This window comes from Ciconia boyciana, chromosome 24 (assembly GCF_034638445.1).
Source record: "Ciconia boyciana chromosome 24, ASM3463844v1, whole genome shotgun sequence".
Classification (NCBI taxonomy): Eukaryota; Metazoa; Chordata; class Aves; order Ciconiiformes; family Ciconiidae; genus Ciconia; species Ciconia boyciana.
This window is the reverse complement of record NC_132957.1, coordinates 5663918-5680360: the sequence shown is the minus strand read 5'-3', so window position 1 is coordinate 5680360 and position 16443 is coordinate 5663918. Positions and strand designations below refer to the sequence as shown.

Here is a 16443-nt window from a genome sequence, read left to right as displayed (position 1 = left end):
GCTCGGGGCTCCGCAGCTCCCGGGGAGAACAATGGCGCGTCCCTGCCCCGGCCCCTCTCCCAGGGACAACAATGGCAGGAGCCGGAGCCGGAGCCGCCTGAGCTCATCTCCCTCCCGAGAGCCCGGAGGGGGCCGGGGCGGGCGGGGGGCCCCGGGCTGCGCCACAAAGGCTCCCTCCCTCCCTCCCTCCCTCCCAGCCCGGCTCCGCTCCTCGCACATGGAGGGGCCTCGCTCCCACCCCAGCGCGGCTCCGGCTGCGATCTGCGCCGACCCCAGGGGTGGCCTTCGGGAGCGAAAGAGCCGCAGCATTTTGGGGCTCCCGAGAGCTCCCCCCGGCTCCCTCCGGGCCCCCTTTGCTGCTGCCTCGTGGGTCGGGGATGCGCGGCCCCCTCCTCGCCGCAGAGCGGCCGCCAGATCCCCCCGCCAGCTGCTTTGTGCCTCGGTGTGCCAGGGCATTGTCTGCGGGGGAGAGGCCCGGCGGAGTCAGCCCGCGGTCAGGCAGCATCTCCCCGGCATCCTCCCTGCGGCAGGCCGGGGCGGCCACCGGCCCCGCAGACCCCGGCCCGGTCCGGGGGGAAACCGGCCCGTGGCCTCCGCTCCGGGGTGCCGGGACCTCACCCCCCAGCACCAGCGGTACCACAGCCCGCTTCTCCTCCGCTCCAAAAAATCCCGTGGGGCCGAGGCTTTGTCCTGGCTGGGCAGTAGGCGGCTGGGCAGCGGGAGGCCCGGGGGGGGCACGGCCCAGCCTCGCTAGCGGACAGCAGAGAGTCCCCGCCGGGAGCCGCTTCGAAGCTCGGCTCCCCAGGAGAGCTCAGCCCATCGCCTCCTGCGCACGGACTGACTTGGACCCCGGTGACGGGGCACCCGGCCGGGCAGAGGTGTCCGGACCGTCCCCTCCGCACCGCCCGCGGGAGGCGCCCCCCCCTGCCCCCCCCGCGGGACGCAGCGGCCCCGTGTGCAGCCCCGAGCACTTGTGAGCAGCGGGGGCAGAGCTGGGACCGGGACCCCCGGAGGGGCAGAGCCGCGACCCCGGGAGAGGCCGAGACCCCCCTCCGCCCCCCCCGCCGGGGGGCCGAGACCGGGAGCAGGGGGACGCCGAGCCGGGACCCCGGGAGCAGGAGCCGGGACGGGGGGCAGGGGCTGGGACCCCCAGGACCGGGACCGGGACCGGGACCGGGAGGCAAGGGTCGGGACCCCCCCCGGGAGCAGGTGCGGCCGCGTCACCTGCGGGGCCCGCCGAGGCCGGGGCCGGTGCCGGGGCCGGTGCCGGGGCCAGGCCGGTCCCTGCCCCCGCCAGGCTCCACCCCGGGCGGTGCGGGATAAAACTTGGGGCACCTCCCCAGCAGCTCCGCGTCAGGGCTGCGCTCGGACCGGCTCCAGCGCTCGGGAGGGGGCACGGCACCGCGACCCCCCCGGGAAGTTTCGGGGGGTCTCTTTCTCCCTTCTGCCGCCGGAGGCAGCTGAGCTCCAGCCGCGCCGGGGAACCGCGGGGCCCCGCTCCGGGCTCGGTGAGTGGGGCCGGGGCTGGCTGCGGGGGGGCCGGGCCGTCGGGGGGCCCGCGCCGGGCTGGGGGGCGCGGGGGAGGGATCCGCGGACCGGGGCTGCGCTCATTCGCTTTTCCCGGAGCGGGCGGGGTGACCCCGCTTCCCCGGGCCCGGCGGCTCCCCGGGGGGGGACGCACGGCAGAGCCCAGCCGCTTGCGGTGTCCGGGAACGCTTCCCACTCGCCAGGACCCTCCGTGCCGCCGGCCACTCGGGACTTTGCCTGCCCGCGGGGCACGGGCAGCGGCGCCGGCTCCCCTCGCTCCGGCTGCCGGGGACCCCGAGCGCGGCCTCCCGGCGGGGGGGGGGGTGGGTGTGCGCCCCGCTCACCCCCCGCCGCGTCCCGGGGAGCGGCCCCTCGCCCCCAGCCGCGGCGTGCCGAGGGGGGGCTGCCCGGGCTGGTTCGCTCCGTATCGGCGGGTGGACAGCGGCCCCGCGGGGAACCGCGGCCGGGCTCCCCGGTGTCTCGGCAAGGGCTCCCGGACCCCGCCGCGGCCCCCCCCGGCGCAGGAGGCGCGGCGGGGCCGGCAGAGGGCGCCCGCGCTTTGCTGACTCATAGCCCCCCCCCCCTCCCCGGTGAGGGCGCCGGGCCGGGGCCCCGGGGCTGCTGCGGCCGTTCCACACCCCCCCCCCCCCCCCGGGGCCGGGGCGGCTGGGCCTGGGGCCGCTGGGTCGGGGGTCCCCGCCGCAGGATTTGGGGTGGGGGGCGGGAGTGTACTGGGGGTGGGCGTGGGGGGCTCAGCCCCGCGTCCGGGCAGTTTCCCGTAGCTGTAACGGCGTCACCGGGAGGGTGACCGGGCGGGTGTGACCGGCCGCGGGTGACTGTGTGTATATCCCCCCCCCCCCTCCGCCCTTTCCGCCTCGGTGTCCCCGCGTCACTCGGCTCCTGGGGCTCCGGTTCCCGCCCGGCCCGGCGGGCAGTCTCCTCCCGCCGTGGCCTCCTCCGGTGCGGGGGCCGCTCACCGCCCCCGCCCCGCCGCGGCGCTCCGGGCCGCCGCCTAAGCCTGCCTGCCTGTGTCCCGCGTTCACCCCTCCGCGGCCCCCCAACCCCTAGCCCCGCCGCCTCCCCCCGGCCCCGGCAGGGCCCCGGCCCCGGGCAGCCCCGCGCCCCGCCGGGTGCTCGGCGCTGCCGACCGGGGCCGGGCCCGGGCCCGGGCCCCCCGCGCTGCCCCGGGGCCCCTTTGTTGTGCGCCCGGGATTATGAATGGCTCCCAGGCGCGGCGCGAGGGCGCGCGGGGGGCGGTGGAGGGGGCGGGGCCGCGCGGCCGCGTGGGCGGGAGGAATCCGGCCGGGCCGCCCTCCCACCGGGCCACGTGGGGAGCCTGCTCCCGCTTCCTATTGGCTACCACCGCGGATGTCTGGGCGCTGGGCGCGCTCCCATTGGCTGCGGCCGCCGGAGGAGCCGGAGTGAATGAGGGCGAGGCCCCGCCCGCGGGACGTTGCTACATTGTAACTTCCCCCCCGCACGCCCTCCCCCCCCAGCCCCCCCCCGCTCGGCGCTTCCACGGCAGCGGCGGCGGCGGCGGCTGCCGGTTCGGCGGGTCCGGCCCCAAAGAAAGGGGGGAGCGAAGCGTCCTCCGCGCCTCCCCGCCCCTCGCCGCGGCCTCCGGGCCCGCACCCCGCCCCCAGAAACCCCGCACAGAAAGGAGAGCGGCGGCGAGGAGAAAGAAAGGAGGCGGCAGGCAGCAGGCAGGGCAGGCAGCAGGCAGGGCAGGCAGCAGGCAGCCAGCGCCGCTTCCACCGCCCCCCTCCCGCAGGCAGCCAGCGCCGCCTCCCCGAGCCCCGCGGCCCCGCCAGCAGCCGGCGGAGCGGGAGGAGAACGGGAGAATTTTTTTTTTTTTAATATTTTATTTATTTTGCCTGGGCCGCGGAGGGCCCGGCCGGTGCCAGCGCGGCCCGGGGATCGCCCCCCGGCCCCCCCTCGGCTCCTCCCGGACCCGGCACGGAGAACTCGAAGCGGAGCCGGAGTTCCCGTGGGTACCGCCGGGGCGTGCGGCGGAGCGGGCCCCGCTCCCTCCTTTGTCCGCTTCCCCCCCCCCCCTCCGCGTTCCTGCGTCGCCCCCCGGCACCGACCGCCGCTCCCCCCGCAGGTCGGCGGATGGACCCGCAGCCCGGCGCCAGGAGCTGCAGCCGCGGGGCTCCCGCCTGCGAGGTGGTCCCGAACGAGCCCCCCATGAACCTCTACATCAACACCACCACCGGGACCCGCTATGAGCTCTCCGTGCCCGCCGAGGAGACGGTGGAGGGGCTGAAGCGGCGGCTGTCCCAGCGGCTCAAGGTGCCCAAGGAGCGGCTGGCTCTGCTGCACAAAGAGAGGTAGGGCTCGGCGCGGCTCGGGGGGGCCCGCCGGGGTCCCCATCCCCCCCGGCAGCGGGGCTGGCTGCGGGGGCGGCCCCCTCGCACCGGGCTCGGCACCGCACAAAGGCTCCCGCCCCCCTTCCCCCTGCCTGGCCCCATTCCTCCGCGGGTCGGGGCGGGCAGAGCCGGGGGGGGGGGGGGGGAGCAGCCCGGGGGGCCGCGGGCGGGGGCGAGCCGGGGGCCGGGGCGGAGGGAGGGAGGCTCCGGGCCGTGCCGGGGACCGGAGCGCGGCCGCCGCCCCCTCGCTCGGCCCTTGCCGGGGCTCCTTTGTGGGCGGCGGGCCCGGCCGTGCCCCGCGGGGGCCCTGCCCTTTGTTCTGGGCTCAACTTCGGCGGCGGCGCGGCCCGGCTCCCCCCGAGCCCCCAGCGCTGGGAGGGCCGGGGGCAGCCGGCGGCTGCTGGGGGGGGGGGGTCCTTTGTCTGCCAAAGGCCCGGTCCGAGGGGGCTGCGCAGCCCCCCCGAGTGGAGCGGAGCCCGAGCGGGGCCGGGCTCCCCCGCGCTGTGCTCAGCCCCGGCCTGGAGTAACTTAAAGAGTCTCGCCCGGATCGGAGAAGGGAAGGGGGGGAGACCGCGTCCATCTGCCGGCACCTACGGGTCCGGGGGGGCACGTCCTCCCGTGCCGCCTCCCCCACCCCACGCTGGTCCCAGCCTCTCTCCCACCCACCCACATCCCCCCCCCCCGTGGGCAGGTTTCCTGTGCCACGAAGCCCCGCGGCCCCCCCAGCCCCCGACCGGGTCCTCGCTGGCTCCCTCGCCCCGGCAGCACCCCCGGGCCCCCTTTGCCCCGGGCACGGAGCAGGGGTACCCCAGCACCCTGTGCTGCCCCCCGGGGGGCAGGGGGCAGGCGGGGAAGAGGCAGCGGGATGCAGGGTTCCCCTCCTGCCTGTCAGGTGTCGGAAACACTTGGGGTGGGGGTGCTTGAGGGGGGGCTCGGTCCCCTGGGAGCAGCCAGGCTCGCGGCCGGTGTCCCCCCCACGTCGGTGCGTGTAGCCGGGGCGGCGCTGACCTTGCCTTTGGCATCTGTTCCCTCTCCCCCACAGCCGACTCAGTTCTGGAAAACTGCAGGACCTGGGGGTCGTGGAAGGAAGCAAGCTGACGCTGGTGCCCACCGTGGAGGCCGGCTTGATGGTAAACGGCCTTTTTCTGCTGCTCCCTCCCTCCCACTCGTCCCCATCTATTATTAAAGCCCTGGGCGAGGATGTGCTGGCAGCCCTGCGGCTCCGCTGCCCCAGCCCTCGCTGAGGAGGCAGCGCTGGGCTGGGCACGGCAGCAGGTTTAATATTTCACTGCTTTCTCAGGGCTTGTGTAGAAATAGTGGAAGTGACATGTCATCCCTCCCCTCCTGCCGCACAGACGCCCCCTCCTTCTCTGCATTTGTAATGTTAATCCCCCCCTCCTCCTTTTTTTTCCAGTCCCAGGCGTCCAGGCCAGAACAGTCGGTGATGCAAGCTCTGGAAAGCTTAACTGAAACTCAGGTGAGAGGCTCGATGCCGGGGCACCGATAGAGACAAAGGAGGCTCTGCGGGGCGGTGGGAGGGAAGGGACTGCTGCGACCTGACTCCTCTTCCTCTCCCGAAAGGCTTTGGTGTTTAGTGCCTCGTTTAGGTTTCACCTTCAGAAGGGGTTGGGAGCGCTGAGGGTGGTGCCCGGGGCGGGCACCGTCATCCTGTGCAGCACCGAGCACAGGGAGGTCCCACGCTGCAGCGCTCGCAGCCCAAACAAGCCGGCAGCCGGGGAGGGCAGAGGCGCTGGGAGGTGAAGTGACTCACTCAAGGTCACGCAGCAGGTCGGCGGCAGAGCCCGGCGGCCCAGGGCCCTGCCCGGGGGTGCGAGGCTGCAGCCCCCCACAGCCTCCCGCCCCGTGGTGCAGAGGCAGGGCTGGCTGCCTGCCCCGCACTGGGACCGGGGCCGCCGGCGTGCGCTGAGGGGGGGCTGGCAGGGCCGTGCCGGGGGCTCGTGGGGCCACTGGGCCGTGCCGGGGGCTTGTGGGGCTGCAGAGCCCGGTTTTTTCCTCCCAGCGCCCAGAGGACTCTTCCCCCTCTCCTTGGAGCCGTCCTTGGGGGGATGCGGGGGGGAAATTGGCCGTGCCCGGGTGTTCTGGCGCTCTCCGCGTGCCCGCTCAGCGGCCTTGGGCTGGGGTGCCGAGGTGGGGTGCGGGTGGGGGGTGGTGCTGGCGGGGGCCGTGTTTAGAATAACTGTGAAGTTTCTTGGCGGCTGGCGGGGCGGCCTCCAGCGCGGGAGGTGTCATGGGCGGGGGGGTCCTCCGCCTGCGGCGCACGGAGAGGAAGCGTTCCCAGGGCTGGGTGAGCCGCCGCGGGTGCGCACGCAGCCACCGGCTGCCTGCCGCGAAGGTGGAATTTACCCCCAGCCGCGCAGGCCCTGGCTTCTTTGTTTTAAGTCTCTTTATTATTGCCGTTAAACTCTTTCCTTCCTTTCCGGCCAGTGCTGCAGCTTATTTCTTTAAAGGTTTGGGGTTTGGTTGTTTTGGTTTTTTTTCAACCTGCCTTGCTGAGTTTGGAGAAGGGGGCTGAGCCCCACGCTGTGCTGCCGCTCGCCCGGGGCTGGACAGGGGGGCTTGGTGGGGGCATGGCTGTGACCCCACGGAGATGTGGCAAGGGCCAGGGCTGCCCCGTGCGTGGGGACCTTTGCTGACCCGCGGTGCCCTTGGCTGCCCGGGGTGACCTTGACTTTTGGCAGCTGGTGTAACCCTGTGTGGGCCAAGGGGGTGAGCTTGGGCCAGGAGTCCTGTGCCGGAGGTTGGCTCTTGCCTCTGCCTTCCCCTGCCAGGGTCCCCTGGGCCCCGTGGAGCCCGGTTTGCTCACAGGGATGCTGCCCGTCCCAGCTGGGGTGCAGAGCTGTGCGAGGGGGCTGGTTCTGGCAGCCCACCCCCCGGGGGTCCCGGGGAACGTCCCGGCCTTAGGCCTGCAGCCACTTCTGGTGGGCTTGCGCAGCTCCCCGCCGGGGTGGGTGGTGAGGTGGGATGTACTGGGGAGCAGCAGGGCCAGGGAACCCCTGGGGCTGCCCAGAGCAGGGGGGCTTGGGGTACCCCCTGCATCTGTGGGGCTTGTAATGCCCAGCACAGCTCCCATCGGGCGGGCGGCTGCGGTCCCTGCCGGCCAAGCGCAGCAGGGGCGGAGGAGAGGTGTGTGGGCTACGGTCTGGTGGCCCACCGGGGCCGGCGGCTGCAACACGGTTTTCCCCTCCAGGCTCTGCCAGGCGGGCCGGGGGCCTGGCAGCCCGGGCGTGCCGCGGCAGGCTGGCGGTGCCGGCTGCGGGAAGCGGCTCCGCGCCTCCCTGCCCACTGCAGGTTCCTCCCGGGTCGGTGATTCAGGAAGCCAGGGCTGTGCAGGAGGAACCGCCAGCACCTGGGGGGCGGAGGGGGGGGGCAGGAAACCACTCCTCTCATTCATGCTTTGCTCGGCTCTGCCTGCGTCACGCATCCTCCGGCAGCGCAGGGAGAGCTGCGCCGACTTCCTCTGGGGGCGGCGGGGGGGCCGGGGCGCTGCCACCCCCTCCCACCCAGGTGCCTTGGGGAAGCGGCTGCCGGGCGGGAGGTGACGCTGGGCCCCGACTGAGCGGCACGGGGTCTTCGTGGAAGGGCTCGCCACGCTTCCTTCCGCCGGGCACGCTCGGCGGCCGCCCCCGCTTTCCAGGGAGCTGTGCCCACGGCCCCGGCACGGCAGCGCCCGAGCGGGCAGCTGGCATTTGATCCCGCAGCCTCAGCCCTTCTGCCCGACTGCGGAGCGCTGGGGGGGGGGGGACGGGACGGACGACGGGGGCGCATCCTGCCTGGCCAGCCCGGGTCTGCCAGGGGCTGCGGCCAGAGGAATGCGGCCGAGGGGCTCTGGCCCTCTGCCCTCCTTGGCATGGAAAAACCCCCGAGCAGCGGCGCGAGCATCTCGGCGGTGGGACCCAGCTGTCGGCCGCAGCTGCGCCCGGCTGGAGAGCGTGTTGGGAGCCCGCAGGGGCTGGGGGGGGCGCGTTTCCTGCTCCCCCCGCCGCGTCCTCGGTCTGGGCTGGCCTTTCCCCTCCGGGTCTGCCAGGAGCCGAAGCAGGACAGCTTGCCGGCGTTTTTGTGGGGGTGCTGCCCTCCCCGCTCGGGGCAGGGGCTGGCCGGGGGCAGCTCCCGCGCTCCGCCAGCCCGGGGGTGTCTGGGGCTGGGGGCCGGGGTGACACGGGGCCAGGCGTTGGAGCGAGGCGGGAATGCGGCGTTCTCTGAGTCATCGGCGTTTCTGAGAAGCAGCCGGGAGACACTTGCCCCGTCCCTGCGGGCCCGGAGCCCGGCCCGGTGCAGCTGGATCCCCTCCCAGGGCTTGGCAGGGTCCCGGGGGACCCCTGGGCACAGGGGCTTTGGGGGCCCAGTGGTCCCGGGACCCCCGCCCCGGTGGGGCTGTCCCAGCCCCTGTGGCAGTGCTGGCAGGGAGGGACGGGGTCCTCCCCGGCTGGCCGTGGGCGGCCGAGCAGGCGGCTGGGTGGGACGTGTTTGCATTGGAGCGGCCTGGTTTCGCCGGGGGGGTTGGCAGCGGCGTGGGGGCGGGCGCTGGGAGCCCCGGAGCCGTGGTCCCGCCGGGCCGGCCGCCCTGCCCGGGGTGCCGCGGGGGCCCAGCCGGCTCAGCGCTGCAGCCGAGCCCCCGGCTGCCTGGTGTGGGGGGTGCAGGGGGCCGGGGGGCGGCCGTGAGACCCCCACGCCTGGGGAGGAAGGGGTTATTTTTGTTCCCGCTGGGAAGCGCCCGGTGGCATGGGCTCGGCGTGGGTTTGGGGTGCTCTGGTTTCTCGCAGCGCTGGCGAGGGGTCAGGCAGGACGCAGGCAGGACGCAGGCAGGTGTGAGTCAGATGGAGCGGGGAGGCGGCCTCGGGTGCCGGCTGACGTCAGGGGGCCCCGGGGAGGTGTGCGGGGCTCCCCCGGGCAGGCTTCGGTACAGAGCGAGGGCAGCCGGGATGCCGGGGGGTCGGTGGAGGGCGGCGGGAGCCGGCGTGGGTGCTCCTGCCCCGGCTGCTCCCGCTGCCCCCCCTGCACGTGGGATGGGGCCGGGAGGGCTGCGAGTGGACCCTGCTCCCCACTCAGGGTCTCAGTGGAGGGGAGGATGGGAGCTGCCCTGCCCGTCCCGGGCACGGGGCTGGGCCCTGCTGGGTGGCGGGAGGGGTCCGGTCCCCTTCCCCAAACCCAGTCTCCGCACCCCAGCTGGGAGAGCGGCGTGCGGATCCCAGTTTGGGGGTCTGTGGGGTCTCTGTGGCTGTGCCCTGTGGGAAATGTCCCACCTACGCCGGCTCCAAGAGCAGCAGCTGGGCCAGGGGGGTCCGGGGGCCGTGGGCAGCCTCTGCCTGCCCGGCACTGCCACCCGCGGAGGGCTCCACGCAGGAGCTGTGACGGCCGCGCCGGCAATGCCGGAGGGGCTGTTGTGGCTGGAGCTGGGGCGGTCATGACCGAGCGGTGGGGACCAGGTGCCGCATTTGTGGGGCCGGTACGGTGCTGCGGGGGGGCAGAGCTGCCAGCCGGGCACGCATCCGTCCCCGGCTGCTGCGGGCAGGGAAACCGAGGCAGAGTCTGAGCCGTGGGGCAGGATGGGGGCCGGGGTGACGCTTTCCTGTGGCCAGGTGCTGTGTGCACGCACACGCGTGTGCGCACACATGCCCGTGTGCATGCCTGCCGTCCTCTCCCGCCCCCTCACCCCGTAACCTCCGTGTCCAGAGCTGCAGTGTCTCCTTCACGCCCACTTCTTCCTCTGCAGCCTCCGCCTGACATGCTCGGGGCTTTGCTGCTGGTATTTTTAAAGCTGCTTTTCCCACGGCTTCTCAGAACCGGCCTCCGCTGGAACAGGGCGCGGGGGAGCCGGGACGGGGCTGGGGGGGACCAGGGGGGCTGTGCTCTGCAGAGGTGCTGGCCCTTGGCTGGGGAGCGGGTGGGGGGCCAGGGGGGTGATGGGGGAGCGCAGCTGGGACCCCTCACCTCATCCTGCCGCAGGCGATGGCTGCGCCCCGAAGGTGCTGGTGGGGGTGTGGGTGGGTGACGTCTGCCGGGAGCCGTGCACGGCGCTGCACGTGACGGGCTGGGAAAGCCAGTCCTTGCTGTGCCCTAGAATAGCTCGGCTGGGGGGGGCGGCGGTGGCGTCATCCCCATTAGCTGTGACCCGGTGTCCTGCCCACAGCCCTGCCTGTGCGTGAGCTCCTGCCCTTCAGCCGGCCGGGCGGCAGGGCTGGCGGGGGCGAGAGGCACAACCCCCCCGGCAGCGCACACGAAGGCACGAGCAGGGGTTCGCGGCTGCCCCAGCCCCCCCCCCCGGAATGTGGGGGGATTCTCAGCGGTACGGGGGGGGGGGGCTCCCCCGTTCCCTAGCACAGATGTCGAGTGATTTATGCATCCTGGGGGGGCTGAGTGGTGTGCTGGGGGGGGGGCGGCAGCAGGTGGTGGGGATTGGGGGGCCCCCCTCACAACCTGGGCAGGGTCAAGCCCCCGCTCTTGTCTCCACGCTGCAGCTGCTCCGACACCTGCCTGCGACGGAGGCTCCTGGGTGGGCAGGGGCAGATCCTGCCTGTGCCGCCACTCCCCCAGGCCTGCCCCCCCTCCCCGGGGCTGCGTTTGGGGAGGGAAGCGGGGGGGGGGAGGTGGGCTGCCCTCCCCTCCCTTTCCTGCCTGATAGCCCCAAGCCACGGCAGCGGGCACAGCAGGGACCCGGCACGTCCTCACCTGCCCCCTTCCCATCCTCCTGGCGAGGAGCTCGCTCCGTGTGCTGGGGGCGGGGGGCAGCCCCCCCAGCCCCTCTCCGTGCTGGCCCGGGGCTGGCCGGAGGAGCGGCGCTGGCCCCGGGGGCGGGTGTGCGGCTGCACAGCAGCCCCGGCTGCGGCCCCTGCCCGGCCCTGCCCGCCGGGCGCTGGCAGGAGCACCCTGGCTGCGGCGGGTTCACCGCCGGGGAGGGCGGGCGGGCATGGCACAGCCGTTTTGTGCTGGGACAGAAAGGGCGGGGAGGACAGGAGGGAGAAAAATAACCCCCCGGCGCTGTCAGCTGATGGAGCTGGCACCGGGCTGGGGTCGCACGGGGACGATGGCCGGGCTCGCCTGCCTGCCAGGCTGGCACAGCCAAGGCCCCGGAAAAGGGCTGCGGGGAGGGGGTCATCCCCTCGCTGCCCTAATGACCCGTCCCTACGGCCGCACGGCCCTGGTGAGACTCGCGGGGGCAACAGCTGTCCCCTGCTCGGCGCTGGGGGGGCTCTGCGTGGTGGGCTCGCTGCGTGCTGGGGCTGACGGGGGTCCTTCTCTCCCCAGGTCAACGACTTCTTGTCGGGACGGTCGCCGCTGACCCTGGCCCTGCGCGTGGGCGACCATATGATGTTCGTGCAGCTCCAGCTGGCAGCTCAGCAGAGCAGCGGGCAGCTCCAGCACCGGCACGTCATCGCCAGCCGAGGCGAGGCAGGGGCTGCCGCCAGCCCCCACTGCCGGACGCTGCACGGCAGCGCCGGCTCCGGCTTCGCCCGCATCCCCGTGGTGCCTGCGTGCCAGCAGAGTCCGGCTCCCAGCCCCGCGCCCGCCGCACCGGCCCCCCCCATGTACTGTAACGCCCCCCACCCTGCTCCCGTCACCGCCGGGATGTTCCGGTCACACGGGGCCAGCACGCAGACGGTGAACAGCAGCGTGGTCTCCTCCTGCTCAGAGGTGAGTCGGGCCTGGGGGGCTCCCGGTGCCTTTGGGGCAGGGGAGCAAAGCCGTGCGCTTCCCAGCCCTGCTGTGGCGATGCCCTTCCCTGCCTCAGTTTCCCCACGCGTGGAACAAGGGTGTTCCCCTGCCCGGTTTGCAAAATGCCCCCAGGTCCCCGGGAGGGGCTCGGGGACAGGGTGTCATCCAGGCTCTCGCTCTGCTCGTCTTCAGACCCGTCCTGTCCCCACGGCCAGGCAGGAGCTGCCTGCCAGCGCGCTCTGCTGCCGCTTCCCTTTCCCCCTTGCAGAGCACAGCTGGCCCAGGGGGTGACTGTCAGGACCCCCAGGGCTGGGGACACCAGTGCGCGGGGGGGGGTGGGACAGCCACAGTTCCTTGTGTCCCAGTAAAACTGGGGCTGGTGGCGCCTGCTGGACCCTGCTTCCTGCCCGGGGCTGCTGCAGGGGTCTCCTGACCATTTGTGGGGGGCAGAAGGGCTGGAGCAGGGCTGCGCGCCCCCCCCAGCGCCCCGGCACGCCTGGGCCCCTGCCCGGAGGCTGATCCCATGTCTCTCCTGCCTGCCCAGGTGGACTGCGGCACCCGCAGCAGCAGCTCCCCGGGCAGCAGTCCTGCCCCCACGGCCCGATCCCGCAAACCCGGCGCGGTCATCGAGAGCTTCGTCAACCACGCGCCTGGGGTCTTCTCAGGGACCTTCTCCGGTAAGTGATGCCGAGCGTCCCCGGGGGCTCCGGTGGAGGGGCTGGGGCGGGTGTGGGGGACGTGGGTCTGGGGGCGGCTGCTCCTCGTCTCACACCCACCTCTTTTCCCCCCATCGCCGCAGGCACTTTGCACCCCAACTGCCAGGACAGCAGCGGGCGGCCGCGGCGGGACATCGGCACCATCCTGCAGATCCTGAATGACCTCCTCAGCGCCACGCGACACTACCAGGGCATGCCCCAGTCCCTGACGCAGCTCCGCTGCCAGACGCAGTTCTCCTCCTCCTCCTCCTCGCCCCCCGCCTCCCCGGACCTCGCCACCAAAACTACCTCAGAGCCGCTGCCGGCAGCCACGGCCTCCCCACCCCTGCACCCCGTCGTCCAGTGCCAAAGCCAGATCCGGATGTGCAAGCCCAGCGGTAAGCCCGGCTGCCTTGTGCCTCGCATGGGAGGGGGCCGCTGCCGGCCCCCGGGGTCTGCTGTGTGCCAGGGGCAACTTGACCGGCCGCGCCGCCTGCGTGCTGCCTGTGCCGGTGCCGGGAGCCCACTGGGGTTTGGCTTTGGCACCTCTTGGTGTCCTTGGTCTGTCCCGTCCCGCTTGGGTCTGCAGGTGTTTGCAGCCAGGATGGGCAGAGAGGGGCTGGGGAGCCCCTGCCCCCCGCTACCCTCAGCAGGGCCAGAGCTGACCCCTTTCTGCACGGGGTCGCTCCCCACGACAGCCCCCGCTCCCGCAGAGCCCGGGGCTGCGGAGTCACGGGAGCCTCTGGTTTTTATAGAAATTTTTTCCACTGTCGTGACTGGCCGCTCGCTTCTCTCTGCCCAACTGGGTGTGCTGGAGCAGGCCCAGGCACCCCGAGGCTCTGCCCTGCTCCTGCCTGCAGCAGAGGGAGCAGGCAGGGGGCTGGCAGGCAGGATGGGGCAGGGGCCAGCGAAATTTCGGCCGGGACCCATGGGAAGGGGCTGCGGCAGAGCCCCTGCCCTCCCCTGTGGCTGGGAGGGGGCCAGCACCCCCGGCGACGTGGGGGAGAGCCCCCCACCCCTGCCCTGCTCTGACCCCTCTGCTGGCTGCAAAACCCTGTGGAAACAAAGGATCCCATCGGGGAGGGCACGGGGGGGGCAGCTACGATGTCCCCGTCTCTGTCCCTGCTCCCCTGGGAGCTCTGGACCTGCCCTTGCCACCGGGGTGGAGGTTTTGGGGGGGGGGACATGGACTCCCAGTCCTCGCCCACCTCCCCATTTGCAAACCCGCTGCCCCAGGCTGGGGGCGAAGGTGGGTTTGGCTGGGGGGGTCCAGACCCCACCGGGGCACGGAGGGCGGCTCCCCGGGCGGTTGCGGGGTGCACACCTGCGCGCCCCGAGGCCGGAAGGCGCCCGGAGGCGCCCGCCCCGGCCCCCCCGTGATTTGCTTAGAGAAAAGAAGTGAAACCGCGGTGCTGGCCGGGGGGGCTCGCCCTCCCCTCCGGGTTTTCTCTTCCTTCTCTCCCGGCCGAGGGGGGTCCGGGCCCCTGCCGGGGGCGGCTCGGTGCCAGCTCCCAGCCCTCGGTGACGTGGCCGGGGTCCCGGTGTGCTGCCGCAGCCGGCCCGATGCCGGGGCTTCCCAGGGCCACCTGCGCCTTGCGGCAGGGTGTGTTGGTGGGGGGAAACTAGCCCCCCCCCGGTGCGACGGGTCCTCCCTGACCGGGCTCACCCCGCTTGGTCTGGCCCCCCCCAATCCCCTTTGCACGTTTTTGCACCAGTGTGAAATTCCCGGCAAGGGAGACAGATGCCCCCAAACCTGTCACCGGCCCCGCACCGCGGCTCGGGGTCGGGGCAGCCGGCGTCCAGCCCCGGTGGCACTTGTGGCAGGGCCACCCAGGTGGCTCTGCTCCGTGCCAGGACCCCGTCTCCCCTGTCTGCCCCAGAAGGGGCCTCGCTTGTGTTTGCAGGGGGGTTGTCCCCCCGTTTCTGGCGTGCGTTTCCACCCATGGTCTGGAGGGTGATGCCGGAGCATTCACGGGGGGGGGGTGTCCTGGGGCTGTGCAAGGGGCCACAGCTCAGCGTGGTGCGCCCGAGTGGGACTGCCCCACTGCTTTGGGGGTGGCCGTGGTGGGCTCTGTCCCTGTCCCCTGGGACCAGCTCAGGGCCCCGTTGTGCCAGTCGGCGAGCGGTGGGTGCCCTGAGGTTTGGGCTGCATTTCGGATCTGGGGCCGGACCGGGGCTTTACCCGCTGGGTTCACGTGGGGCCGTTGGAGCAGCGGCGTTCGGTGCTGATGGTGCAGCCGTGTCCCTGTCCTGGGGTGGCTGCATGGGGGAAACTGAGGCAGGAGGGAAGCAGAGCTGCTCCGTCCCCTTTGCGTGGCTTTGCCGTGTCCCCCTTCCCGGCCGCCGCAGATGGGGGTTCGGTGCTCCCAGCCCCCTGCCCGCTCCCAGCCAAGTTTGTTCTGGAGCGGGATCCCTTTTTTCCTCTCTCCCAGCACTGAAGCCCATGTCTGGAGCTTCAATTGTTCGTCCTCCCACGCGCCGCAGCGGGGCCGGGCCCGCGCCGGCTGCTGTGCCGCGGTGGAGGGGGCGGCCGGGCTGGCGCTTCTCCTCCCTCGCCGGGGAAATGCCCCCCTTTGGCAAAGCACCGCAGGAAGGGGCTTCTCCCCCATGGGGAGCAGCCCGGTGCCGGCCGTCCCGCAGGCTGGCGGGGACCCCGCTTTGGGGGTGTCTGTGCATCCGTGCTGGCGGCTGTGCCGTGGGATGCTGGAGGGTGGGGAGGGGCTGCGTCGTCGGCGTCGTCCCCCCCCGGTGCGGGGAAGGTCAGCCCCCCGTGACCCCCCGCCACCTTTGCCGTTGCAGGGGACCGCTTGCGGCAGACGGAGAACCGGGCGACGCGCTGCAAGGTGGAGCGGCTGCAACTGCTGATGCAGCAGAAGCGGCTGCGCCGGAAGGCTCGCCGGGACGCCCGGGCCCCCTACCACTGGCTGCCGAACCGCAAGTCCAGCCGGACCAACAGCAACAGCAGCGTCTCCAGCGAGGGCAGCCTGGACCTGGACTTCGAGGACTCGGTGTGGAAGCCGGAGGTCAAGGCGGACATGAAATCGGAGTTTGTCGTAGCATAGAGCCGTGCCCGGGGGGGGCCCCGGGGCCGCGGACTCTGCCGGGGGGGCCCCGCTCCCGCCGCCCCGGCTGGCGGTGGTGTCATTTCTGTTGTCATGGGCCAGATCTCCTCTAGATTTGCCATCTTCTGCGACCGGACACCTCGGGGCTGACCCTGCCTGTGCTGGGGGAAGCGTTTCATGGGGGGGTGGGGGGGGGGGCGGCCAGGGCAGCCTCACCCCCCCGGCTCGGTTGGGTTTGGGGAGATGGGGGGGGAGCAGGCAGGAGCTGCTGGCCCCCTCCCACATCCTCCCCAGTCAGGAGTGGGGGGTCCCGGCAGCCGGGGGGTCCCTGGGGGATATCAAAGCTGCTGCTTTGCTGTGAAGAGGGGCGCAGCGGGGGGGGCTCCGGCCCCCCAGCGTCTCCCCCTGGTGCGGGCGGGAGGAGATGAAGTCTCTTTCGGAGGTGCTGGGGCTCCCCTGGGTTTGGGGGCCGTTCGTTTTCCTTCCCTTCTATATGTAGCATTGCTCGGCTGCGGGGCTGGGACCCCCCCGGGCGGCTGGGGGACACACGCATGTGCCTGGGCGCCGCCGGCCCCGCTGCCGCAGCCGGGGGGGGGGGGGGGGGGAAGCGTTGTTTTGGGGTGGGTTTTAATTTTGTTTGGGGGGAGAAAAGAAATGGCGCCTTCCCTCTGCGGCTGAGACCAACTTCCGAGTCGCTGGACTCCTTCCCGCCTGCCTCTTGGTTGGCTGGATTTTCTTTTTTAACTTAAAAAAGGAGAAGGAAAAAAAAAAAAAAGAATTAAAAAAAAATAAACAAACCCAGTACTCGGTCATGGCTGTCCGCAAGCCGTGGGGCTAATATTTATAGACATTAATTACCCGACTGAGCCAATACTGACATAGTCTTGCATAGGCCGTAGAAATCCTTTTTCTTGTCCGACTTTGATTTTTTTCGTCAGGAGATCTGTGCAAATAGAGAACCCATGTGATGTGTTTTTTGTCTGTAAAAGTCTTTTTTGTGTGTTTTGGGGAGGGGGGGCGGGGGGGAGAGCGAGGCTTTCGGTCTTTAATATTTTATTTTTTATTTTTGAAATAAATTTGGGCAGTCTGGATGCAACCGTGCCTGCCGTTGCCGTCAGT

The 16443-nt window shown here is 72.3% G+C and overlaps 1 protein-coding gene across 2 annotated transcripts; it reads left to right on the top strand.

Annotated features, from left to right (window-relative positions):
* Positions 1 to 1341: 1341 nt before the first annotated feature.
* MIDN (midnolin) lies at positions 1342 to 15911 on the top strand. Of its 2 annotated transcripts, none has more exons than XM_072845507.1 (8): positions 1342 to 1508; positions 3632 to 3857; positions 4939 to 5026; positions 5311 to 5373; positions 11160 to 11546; positions 12112 to 12244; positions 12367 to 12660; positions 15062 to 15911. In XM_072845507.1, exons 2-8 carry the CDS (start codon positions 3640 to 3642, stop codon positions 15322 to 15324), a joined length of 1446 nt encoding a protein of 481 aa, XP_072701608.1. In that variant the 5' UTR covers positions 1342 to 1508; positions 3632 to 3639; the 3' UTR covers positions 15325 to 15911. The 2 variants fall into 2 exon arrangements, with proteins under 2 accessions (XP_072701608.1, XP_072701609.1); XM_072845508.1 differs by lacking the exon at positions 1342 to 1508 and adding an exon at positions 3020 to 3514.
* The last annotated feature ends 532 nt before the right edge of the window (positions 15912 to 16443 follow it).

Bases quoted from the DNA above. Each gene is read 5' to 3' on its own strand.
- MIDN (XM_072845507.1), top strand. From the start codon at position 3,640: ATGGACCCGCAGCCCGGCGCCAGGAGCTGCAGCCGCGGGGCTCCCGCC. The intron at 5,374-11,159 runs GTGAGAGGCTCG...TTCTCTCCCCAG, and splicing joins AAAGCTTAACTGAAACTCAG to GTCAACGACTTCTTGTCGGG. The intron at 12,245-12,366 runs GTAAGTGATGCC...CCATCGCCGCAG, and splicing joins CTTCTCAGGGACCTTCTCCG to GCACTTTGCACCCCAACTGC.